Source organism: Stegodyphus dumicola, chromosome 4, assembly GCF_044657685.1.
Source record: "Stegodyphus dumicola isolate Sdum_Otavi_A_Nest chromosome 4, ASM4465768v1".
NCBI lineage: Eukaryota > Metazoa > Arthropoda > Arachnida > Araneae > Eresidae > Stegodyphus > Stegodyphus dumicola.
In genome coordinates, this window is record NC_140771.1 from 185,937,083 (window position 1) to 185,949,739 (window position 12,657).

The window sequence follows — 12,657 nt, forward strand, 5'->3', positions numbered from 1 at the left end:
TTTATTTTTGCGAATTTCCTAATATTAAAGAATTATATTTTATGAATAATACTGGTTACAATAAAAGAAAAATTAAAAATATGAAATATAGTTTAAAGATACTACTAAAATTATTGACAAATTGACCTATGGCACTGACCTATGGCAAATTGACACTTTATTTTTAACTTAGATCTCTTTGAACCTTTCTAAAATAGCTCTCATAAAATACCGAAACGACGATATGATTTGATTTGTTTAGAGACAGTAGGAATCATTCTTAAATATGTCGTTGTTCATAGAATTCAATGAAATATTTTGAAAATGATTTCCAGCAAAGAATTCATTATATTGAAGGTGTACGAGATAATCAAAAGCAATCGACTTTAATACCATATTTCAAATTTTACATCAAATGCACAATCGTTGTCATGAACCAAAATATACCAATCCAAAAATATAAATGTATTCTAAAACTGATATTAGTCATTAGTCATAATTAAATATCATAAAGAAGTATTTTAGCTGTGTTCAGTACTTCGATTCAAAAGACATTTCTCATCCTTGATGTTTCGGAATTTCATGCTTTAAAAAATCTAAAAGCTACGTTTCACTGTAATAGATAGTCAGCGTTTTTTTAATGAATAAACAACTTGAACATTTTGGAATGCTTTTATTTTTAGTTACAGAAGAGTGCAACAGTAATGACATAAATATATCTCAGCAATGGACTTCCTTCGGTAAAACGTGTCAGTACCTGTTCTTTTTTAATTTTGATCATCACATAATATAAACTTTCATCTGAAGCACATCTCTCCTTTATGCAATATAAGCTCATTTACAAATCACATTAGTAAATCAATCATTAAACACTCTTGGCACATTTTTGCATTTCATTTGAAAAAATAAATAACGTAATAATCATGTGTGATATATTTTTATAAAATGCTATTATTTAAAGAAAGTAACGGAATAATTTTAAGCAAGCGTAGTAACGATGTCATTCGCAGCAGAATAGTGATGTCAACCCATACAAAATAAAATAATTAAAAATAAAATACAAAAAGATCTTACCAGTTTTCCAATTTAAGAATGACTTCTATTCCCCAAAAATATTTCCCCAAAAATGTTAGATAACTTTAAAAGCATTTTAAAGCTTTAGGGCCTTGGAAAGCATCTAATTAGGGATAGTCTTTAAATTATTATCCAGATAGTAAATTTTGGCAGACATTTGAAATCAGACTAACAAATTCAGCAAGTTTTATAATAAGAATTTTATTAAAATATATTGTTTATTTTAATGAATAAATCTTATTTCTGTGATTGCCTAAGTGCAGTATAATAAAGTTAAAGTATGGTGATTATATCAGAAATGATTTATCATTAAAATTATTTTATTAAATACTCCTCTGAAGTACTATTGTATATAAACATGATTTCCTGTCATAAGGAAATAGCTTAATCCTCACATGGCGCTAATTAAGCTTCTACACAGAATAGACTACATATTTTTAAACGATCTTTTAACTACGCTGCGAATTTAAATCTAGCCTGTCACATAAAGTTGAGCTGTTGCATATGCAATAACACAATATTATTCCCCTTGACAACCAGTGGTTATTATAGTTAAGTGCAGCCTATTTTAAATCTCTCCATGATTCTAATTTCAGTAACCAAAGGGATGAACCGCATTGAGTTTTGAGACTATCCAATCACACATCGTTAGGTGTTTACAGAATGCGTGTTTAAGATATATACGTTTAGAGCAGTACCCAAGTCAAAATTAATAGTGTCTCTTTTATATTTAGCTCCAAATTTTGCAAATGTCTTTTTATGTTAGTACTTTACATTCATTTCTATTTTCCATGGCGCTGCAAAATACCGTCTTGAAGATGTACTTCATAAGTAGATGCGGTCATTATGTCGTCTGCGTTCTACAGATCTTTGAGGTTACTCTTCTTTGCTGTTCGGCGCCTGCTTCGGAATATCCTATTTTCTTTTGATGTGTGTCTTTTCTTTAAGTTTAAATCCAAACCTACTTAAATTGCCCTGATCATGAAACTCTGACAAAAGGTTATAGATTAAGTTTTTTTTACTGAATACGGTGCTAAAGCCAACAACTAATATATGCTCATAAAAGGTGCTTGTAGTGAGCAACCACTCGACCATAGCTATGCTGTGGACCACTGCGATCAAGTATTCTAGTTTAAGATTCATCTCTAAAGCCATAGATGTTCCATTTTGACATTTTATTTCGTTTCCTCTATCAAGACAAATATAATACCATAAGGAAATCTATGATTAGCCTGAAAATATGCAACAGAATGTATTTTAAAGTATTTAAATCCTTCTATCGAAACACTATTCTTGCATTCTGAAATATAATTATGTGTGCGATTTTAATTTCAGAATTAATTTATTCAAATTATTTTGGATTTTCCGGTGTCTTATGCAATCTATAGTAATATAGTCACTCCATAGTAATACTCGTATCTCTCTCTAGTAATATTCCGAGAAAAATAACTTTATGTAAAATTTCTTTTCTTTCTCTTTTTTATTTATTTTTATTTTTTTTTGTAAATTCATATATATTGCTTCAAATGCATAAATAAATATATTAACCTAATTTAAATTAAATGACATACATTATTTTTAATCAGCTCAATCAGTAGCATTCTATGCATGTTTTCCACAATTCCGTGATTTACTTCTTGTATTACCTTTAGTTTAAAGTAAGTATGTTTAATGTAAGCATGCAAAAAGTAAATTTTTAAATGGATTGACATCATGACTAAACATTCTTCTGAAATTGAAAATAAACTTTAGCGCGTTAACAATGATGATATGCATGAAACGAAAGCTGATTTCATTGTAGAAAATCGACAGTAGTATGTAAAACATTTTCACCTAGAAATAAATTCTATTTTTGTTTTGTTTCGAAGCTCTTTTTAAAAAATCATGGAATTAAAAAAGCATTAGAAATATGCTTCATTATTTACACAGTAACTAAATTATTATGAAAAAATATAAAAAACATATAGAAGTTTTATATTACAGCATTGTTTACGAAAGAATATATATCTTGTTCTTTCTTCCCGTTTTCATTGTAAAATATTTTCTACACACATACATTTCTCTATGTAATATAATGTGATTATTTATCACTATCAACACACATATTAACAATCTAACAAATATTACAACTAATATCGATTTACTTTCGAAACACTTAATATTATATCTTGCACCATACATAAATACGTAATAATAAAGCATTACACTTCTTTATTTTTTTCAGTTCTTAATTTAAAAACTTACATTTAAAAATTGAATGCTACTGTTAAACTGAAGGGAAAAGCTCATTTTAGCGAATTTGAGAACTAATATACTGCTTTATTAGAAATATCTTTAAAATCGATTAAGTAATTCAATTATTTTCTTTTCTACAATTTGCGAGTCTATTTCAGCTCATTATTTCTTTGTATCTGCAAAACTATAATCTTAAACACATCCTTAAATTATTAAATGTTTAAATAATATTATATTCTTATCTGTACTTAATATGTATATAATTTATCTAACATAGAAGTAAATTAAATTCGCAACAGGCATTTAGAAAAATACTGTTAGTAATTAGGGTGAAATAATAAATTTTCGAAATGACATTGAACGAATCTAAATAGATTAATTCGATTAGAATCTAAATTGATTCGTTTTAAGTTTTCACGCGTTAACTAAATCTTGAATGTGTTAACTAATCATGAAATACTGGTACATGAGAAAGTTAAAAAATAATGTTTTAAAATTATTCGACATAGAATTCCACAAACAAGAGAAATGCAAGAAAACAAAATTTAATATTAGGAGAGTTATATATGGTATCTAAATTCTTTTAGCATAGATTTTTAAAATTTTCACCTTAACAAACTGTCTTACGTAACTTCGCTGGTAAATTTCAAAACATAGAAATATAATTTAATTGTTTTTATAAGAATTTCATTGTCAAAAGCGATGCAAAATTTAAAGATAAGAATAAATAAACTGTAATATTACTATGCAAAATAAAATAATTCATTTTTGGTACAAAACAGTACACTAACATACAAAACACTTTTGTGCAGCTATCAAACATTTCATCAGTACACATACAGGAATTCATGTATATATAAATAAAAGAAAAACTGACTTTTATACACATAGAGTTTGCATATCGAAAGATGTGGTACAACATCTAAACCAAAATTATTCTTAAATGTGTAAATTTAAAACTTTCTTCATCAGTACATTTTCTTATATTTAAATACATGCAGTCTACTTAACAGCAGCACCACTGCAAATAGCTGAGAGAATAAAGACCCTAATGCCAGATCCTGTTACAGTAAAAACAAATCTGATAGTGAAACATTTTTCTCAACAAATATTCAAACTACATACATTGTACTTTCGAAATTTTTAATTCAAATATTTAGATAAGTTTATTTAAATATTTATTTACGAAAATTCTGAAATAGTTTATGAAATTCACGTTAGAATCTTCCATATAAGTTTGATGAAGGTTTAAATTTATTCCATGAAACGCGAAAGAAGAATATCTTAAAATATATTTTTTAAATTTTAACAAAAATATTGATATATCTTCATAAAATTATAATGTACATGTAAGTATACACCCTGTCTATGACAATGATTGTTTTATTAAAGTCATAGATAATGACTGCTAGGGTACAAATATACATAATCTGAAAAATTATCATAATTATTTCGTTAAGTCAACTTTCTTAAATCTACTTCATTTTTAAGAGCTCTCGTGAATTGCTGTTCCATTATTGTTTAGCTCAAAACCCTGTTTAAATACTCTTTCCTGTTTCCTGTCGCCAAGCCGTAACTTCGCATTCTATACCTTAATAACAATTAGCCGTATATTTTGTTCCTAATTACTTCCTGTTCAAAGAACCAGCTAGTGCAAATCACATTTTATTGCAAATGGTACGCCCTTTATCTTAGCACGTTGTCTGATATCTCAATGTTGATTATTTGCCTTAGGATCACTTTAAAAGATGTTCTTATAGTCCAAACAAAATATTGAAAATAATGCCTTAGTCTCAAAATTAAGGTCTTGCATATTATATTGTTTTCACATTTTTATGTATTTCTATATACAAATTCATTAGTTTCAGAGAATTCAAGCAGTAATAGTTTCGAAGCTAAGATAATTTAATTCGTGTTACACATAATACAACGCCAGGGTTTGAGCAATATTAAGCTCACATGTTTTTTGCACGCATCACCATTGTTCACTCAGTGTTAAACGACGACGAAAATATTTCAAACCGCTTTGAACGCAAGTGCATTGATCCGTAGAAAGCATGTTCGTTATACTAAACAAATGAAACATAAATGTTATGAGAAGAAAATGAAGACGCTTTAGACTCCTTCTGAAAGAAAATTATTTGTACACACAACCTTTGATTTCCTTGTGCTAATGAGCTCACTACTTGACTCTTCCACTTTGAGTTCTAAGTCTAGAAGTGTAACTCGTTCTAACGTCTGGATTACAATTGTTCCCCTGAGGGTATTTGTTTCTTCGCCATCTCAGCATCATGGTGAGATAGTCCGGCCAGTTTTCTGGGAGTAAAACGAGACAGAATCCTATCATAGTAAGAATGATTCCGGCTAATTTCATCCCTCGAAACACAACAGAATACAAGTATACATCAACAGCTGAAAGAAAAAAAGGTTGGAAGTTAGAAAAAGCAATAGAATATGAAAGAATTAAGCATTTCTAGCTTTAATTATTTCGTATAATTGAAATTTAACGAACATCTCTAATGTTAGCCTCTAATGTTAAAGTTCTTCTAGAACTGTAGCTACAAATTACAATACAGTACTGTGTACATATAATATGTGGGTTCTGCTACATAACTGCATATAAAACTAAATATAACATACTATAAACTACTATTGTTATATAACATATATTACCATATAGCACATACTAAAATGTTGTATCATTACAAAATACTATGTTCTTTATAAAGTATATTTCTATAAATTCAACTTAGTTTTCAAATTATATACATCCAATTAAGTTTAATCAAATGCGGTTTTAAAGCTTTTAGATTTCTGTAATAGTCATTATACTTTTCCAGTTTTCTGCAACGAAGTAAGCATACAGATTAGTAATAAGTATTTTGCATTTGGTATATACGCATTCAAACTCAGTTTCTATATACGATTATAAACTCATTGTGCCCACATTCGTCTTTAACCGGTCTTTATTTTTCGCAGCCGTTTTTCACAGACACATACGTATTTCAAATTACAAAAACGTTTTAAATGACAAAACTGTTCATATTTTGGCGTTTTAAAATTTGAATATATATATGGAAACATTACAATATTGAACTTTTAAAACGTTTTCTCTGTCCTTATATTTAGAAAATTTATGTAGACATTTAAAAATACACAGAAAATCATGCCCGATCCCTGTACGATACAAACTCAATATATTTCATTTTAAAGTTGCAGATCATATTCAAGAGTCGTACATATATTGCAGAGCGATATTTCTGGGATTTTACGTAACTAATTATAAAATGTGAGTTTAAAAGATCGGTTCTCATGTTAAAGATTAAGAAATGAGCATTTTTATGCAAATTATTATGAAAATGAAAACATAACGGTTAAAATCAACGTTTTGGAAAAAGAAGATCTTATTCACGTAATTTTAAAAAAATAGCAAGCTTCATTATTGGCATATAGTAACTGATACCATTATATAAATAAGATTAAAAATATTTCTAGATAATAAATTCTTGTGAGATTAAATTATGACTAAAAACAATAAAACTATGTCAGAATATTAATAATGTATTTTTAGCCTTTGAAAACTTATAAATTACTTGTATACAAATTCTTTCGCCTTATCATTTGTAACAAAATTATAAACAACGTTATGCAACAGTAGATCACAAAAAATATAGGAAGTTGTTTTTCTCGCGACGAGTGACACATGTTTCGTAACCTCGACGTGTGGCAAAACGACCTGTGATTGACGCTCAGCCAACTGTGCGCAAATGTGATTAGCGAATTTAGATATACTGTGGTTGTTATTGTGTATTCACCGAAGGAAAATGGTCATACAGCATTCCTCACCAAACATTTATTTTCAGACTATACCACTCCATCTCCTTTGCGACATGAGCATTTTTGGATCCCCATACCTTCGCATTGTATGTATATTAGACCAAAGCAAATTTTTGGGAAAGAACTTTGATATATGTTTACTATCACTAGAAACTTTTACAGCACTATATCTTATACGGTACTCATAATAAGTTGTTCACAGGCTTTGTGGACACCTTATAATCATGAACGGCATTCAAAGGAAAAAGTCAACTTCAAATATTTTTAACTTATTTTTAACCGATTCTTTAAAGGAAAATATCGCCGTCAATTTGCATCACACGTTTTTAAATTTTATAATGAGCATACGATTTTGCTGAACATAAGTACAAGCTAAGAAGATACTGTTACGAAATGTACAGGCGCGCTAAAATGGTTTTTCCGCAAAACAATGTTAGGGTTGCCATAAAATGGCAAGGGAAGGCAAGGTTGCCACATTTGGCGACAAAATTGGCAACGTGCCATGGACGGATGGAGAACCTTCTGGAACGAATTCTTACCGGTTTAGCCCAGAATGTTCTCGAACACAAGCCAAAAACTAAACCCTGCTGGTCCGCAGTCAGTTAGTGTGCGTCTCTCATCGGGTGAGTGTGTCTCGTCCAGCAAGTCAATCCCTGCGGAGGCAATCGCGTTGGCAGCCGGCCAGCGAGTGCCGAGTGGGTCGTCGAGTGCACCGAAGGAGTCTGTTAGTGTAGCGCGGAGTCAGGAGCTGAGCTCTGTGTGTCGTAAAGTGCATCGTGTGGAGAGTCTCGAGAGTACGCGGAGTCCCGAGAACAACCAAGCAGAGTTGGGGGCTGTACTCGGGTGCTTTGCAGTGAAGCTATCTCCACCGTTATCGCCTCACAGTGTGAAGGCTGTGTCACTGATTGTTCCAACGTGCTTATAGTAGATCTTCGACGACTGTAAAAAGTGTTATTAGAGCTGTCCTGATTAATATTGGCTAAATAAAGTGTGTTTCGATACTTCATCAAGTGTCGTAGTTATTCACACCAAATCCACAAACCCCGTACGAACGTGAACGAAGAAAATAACGCAACAACTGGTGTCAGAAAAGGAAAAACGTAACACTTTAAAAAGATTAACCTACGTAATTATTTATGTTTTTAAAAAAGTTTAAATTATTTACGAACAATGTTTTCGTGTGGAATAGAGTTTAGTACCTGGAAATTTGAACATAAGTCGCTCATTTTATTAACCACTGACTTTAAAAAGTGGAGGATACTATATACATCTATAACCAGCCGTTAAAGAAAAATACAGACCATCTAAGAACATTTGTGGAAACATTGCATATTATAAATGCTATTAGATATATATATATATATAAATTATATATATCTAACAGCATTTATAATATTAGATATATAATACTATATATATATATATATATATATAATCAAAGATATAATTACTTTTATATCTATTATACTATTCTGAAATTAAAATATTTGTATTTTAATATAAACCTTTGAGTATTGCCAGAAAGTTACGTAAACGAAACAGGAATATTCAAACGTTTAAACGGATGAAAAAACTATTTAGTGTTCTTTTATCCGATACTCATTTCAAAGTAATTATTTTAGTGTTCTTTTACCGATACTCACTTCAAAGTATTTATTTTAGTGTTCTTTTATCCGATACTCAGTTCAAAGAAATTATTTAAATGCATCAAAACGTCGTAATTTCAACAACTTTTAGCCTCAAATCCAAATTACCAAAAACATATGTCAGTTCAAATTTTGCTTCGAATAAAATAATATTATACTTATTTTTAGTACAGAATTATTTACTTTCATTCATTTACACAAATATATAAAGCCCAAACTGTGTAAAGAAGTACTGCTTTTATGGACTTTTTTCGCAATCCAATAGTATTTGATAAACGGCACTGCTAAAACTCGGTTTAACACATAAAATTTTCCCTTATTTTACACTACTTATTCCTCGGTTGTAAATCGACTTCCTTTATTGAAATTACATGAAAGTTTATAAACAGCGTTATATGCTGCTTTTTCTATGGCAACTGCTATGTAAATACGATATAGTGATTAATCAAAAGTAATTAAATAGCTATCTTGTTTCAAACTCAGAAAGAGTAGAGAGTAGAACTTCCTACTATGCCATCGAACTACCCATTAATATTGCTGCGCAGTTCTAGTCTCTTTGCAGGAAATCCCTACGAAAATTATTTCCCTGTCTACTGTGAATAATAGTCATCACTTATAGTTGCGAAACTCGGGCATCTCTGGGGGATCAATGTGTGCTATAGACTGCACAACAACCATTATTCTGAAGCATTTATAGCAATCGGTTTGAGATTGCTGAGTTTCCATTTACAACACTCGCATTTTGAGCAAACTTTCTCAGAGTTTTGCTGAATTTCGTTCTCGGGTAAATAACATTAAGCTAACACTATCCGAATACAATATTGCATCTTGTTAAAAATGAATTTTAAAATGTGTTTGTATAGCCAATGCTCTCTGAGATCAAAGAAGTGAAGAAGCTGAGGTAATTCATTAAAAATATAAAACATTTTATATTACCGATTATTTTATTCATACTCAATAAAACCTTGCCTAATCAAATTGCATTTCACTGACGGCGAAATAACCTAAACTTCGAACAAAAACAGCATTGAACAATAAATCCCAAAATGCATCTTTAACGGTATATTTCAATACTTTTTCATTGCTTACTTTTAATAGGCAGACATACATACTCAGTCGCAAAAATTTACATGCACTCATCAAAACACCTTTATTTGCATTTATATTGATTTTTTGAAAAGTAAATAAGTAAATAAAAGCATCGTAATAAATATCTGTATAATAAAAAAAAAATAAACCAGAGCTAGTAAAATTTAGAGTATTGCAACCAAATGTATTATATCGAGTGCCCCAATGCAACAATAATGGAGTTAATTACTATGTTTACAAAACCATAATTCGTGAAACTAATATAATGTTCTGAAAAGACAATTCTGACTTCTAAATTAATGTGCCATTTCAATTGGCATTTTTTATTTATATTTCAAATAATGCCAGGAAAATGCTGAAAGAAATTGTGTAGCATAAATCGAATATTTATTTAAGAAATAAATTTAAGTCCAGGATAACTTTCATTCAAATAATAATCATTTAAATCTTGCTTATCATTCAAATCTGTTGCCTAAGATATTTATCATTCAGAATCTATCTGCTTGTTAATGATTAAGCTTAGCTGCTTAAAAATGCATTTCTTAAGAAATGCATTTCTTAATAAAATGCATTTCTTAAGAATATTACGTTTTTTTAATCTAATGGATTTAAGTAAAAATGTATTTAATTCATAATATAACCAACTGAAATTATTAACTATTTTTATAGATTCTATAAGATTTATAGAACTAGAAGATCTGGTAAATACTAGATTCTTCTTTTTAAATTTTTCACTAGACATTTGTTTGCGTTTATTACAAAATGTGAAATGTTTATGATAACTGATGATTACGAAAACTTCAGTCATTCGCATGGAAAATATTTGATTGGTATTATGCACTTTACTGGAAAGTATTTCAAAATATTTTCGTTAGTTAGTAGCACTGCAGTGCAATACTTCCCAAATACGGAAAGCACTTTAAAAAGTACACAACAGATTGATAAAATATATGCGCAAGTAAATATTAATGCAAAATATGGAAATCTGAATCCAGTAACTGATGATATACATTTTATTTCTAGAAGCAATGATTTTTATATGTGAGATACGAAATAAACAAAGCAGGAAACATGTCATTGAAAAATTATTGAACTTTCAAAATTCTTTTCAGTCTTTTGAAGCATATAGAACAGAGATAACGTAAATATATCTGAAGAATATAAAGGGATATAAATGACATGCAGAAACTCTGGTCGAAATAACAAGTTTGCATACATCATTAAAGATTTCTCAGTATATCTTTGGTATTTGAATCTGCAGAATATGCTTATATACATACACATATATAAGCATATTCTGCAGAACTGAAGGCTAAGATACCGATAAGCAACTAATGTAGAGAGAGGGAATAATCTACGTAAATGAATATATTTTTCACTAGCTGACATAATTTGCCTCATGTCAGTATGTCATTTTGACCGAGTTATTATATGAAATATGAATTTTTACCGTGTGTTATTAAAACCATAAAACTGCTGCAAAAATTTATGATACGTACAATTAATAATTTTTGCATTAAAAGATTTTTAAAATTGTCAGCCAACATTACCGGTAAGCTGTAAATTACACAAAATCATTAAGATTCAATCCAGAATATTACTCTATTCCATTAGTATGAATAAATGAAAAGGATTCATCATGAGCTTGTAAATAGTCTGCCAAACGGAACCGTAACACTAGTGTATAATTAATACTGTAATTAGTAATATGCATTGCATATCATATACTGTCAAATTAACCTTATGAATAGTTGCTATATCTGGTAATTAATTGTAACATTGTTAACTGCATTAAAATAAAATGAATCTTTAATATATGTAATCAATTGCAAATGTCCAGAGAAAAGTTTAAATCTATGCCATGTATACCGCCCCATATGTATTAGAAACTATGTTTTGGCTGCGAAATCCCCTTGTTGTACTTGCCACTTTTTAAACTTGCACCATAATATTATAGAAAATATTTGTGAAAACATAAATTCTTTCAAGCTAAATTTTTATTTTCTGTATTATTAGTGACGTTTTGCATTGTTTGCTTTATTTTATTTATTTATTTATTTATTGTGCTTAAGCTGATAATTCTTGGGTATGTGTAATCTAATTTGGAGTTACATATATCTAGTATTTAAGTGTTTATTTTTTATGGAATAGCAGTTGTTTTAATTGAGTGCAGTAACGTTGCTAAACTCTCAGGTCAAATTATAGGCAATTTCGTTTGTGAACGGCATTTGCGATATTTGGCAATTTGTCGCTAACTTGGCGACTTTCTACAAGATTCCAAATCCCAATTTTGAACTATTCATTCAGTTCCCAGAGCTCATCAGCTGTGAGATTTAGCTGTTATTTGAATTAAGAATTAGAGTTCATCCTGCGAGTGATTGGAGAAACTTTAGGATATATTTCCTGTGCTAAGGAGGAATTGCTGAATATCCGCGTTCTCCTTTGAGTTGTTTGCCGCTATTAATGCTCTGTGAACGGTACTTATTGTGCTTATTTTCACAATAAATTGTACATTTCTTCATTCTTATCTGCACTATTCAAAGAAACTTAGCGTTGCGAGCCTGTTGCTCATAGCACTATTATCAGTTTTCCTTGGAGGTATTTGAAATCTGCTTTTGGCCAATAGTGCTGACAGGACTCATTAAGTTAAAATGCGTCAGTGTGTGGATCTTCTTAGCAGTGAAACGTAAAGATGCGAAAGAATTCGCTTAACAGTGAAACTTAAATTACGAAAGAAATAATATTGAAACTAATTGTGCATTTTAATTGTTGTCAAACCTATTAAACGTATTCGTTG

At 29.7% G+C, this 12,657-nt stretch overlaps 1 protein-coding gene across 4 annotated transcripts in view; it reads right to left on the reverse strand.

The window, feature by feature from the left end:
• Window positions 1-632: 632 nt before the first annotated feature.
• LOC118186414 (solute carrier family 35 member F3-like) overlaps window positions 633-12,657 on the reverse strand; it is a 618,729-nt gene continuing 606,704 nt past the window's right edge. For 3 of the 4 annotated variants that reach the window (XM_085815872.1, XM_035356499.2, XM_035356500.2), the window contains exon 7: window positions 633-5,700. In XM_085815872.1, coding sequence (XP_085671998.1) covers window positions 5,471-5,700 — 230 coding nt within the window. In that variant the 3' untranslated portion in view covers window positions 633-5,470. The remainder of the gene's footprint in view (window positions 5,701-12,657) is intronic. The other variant, XM_085815873.1, reaches the window with a different exon arrangement.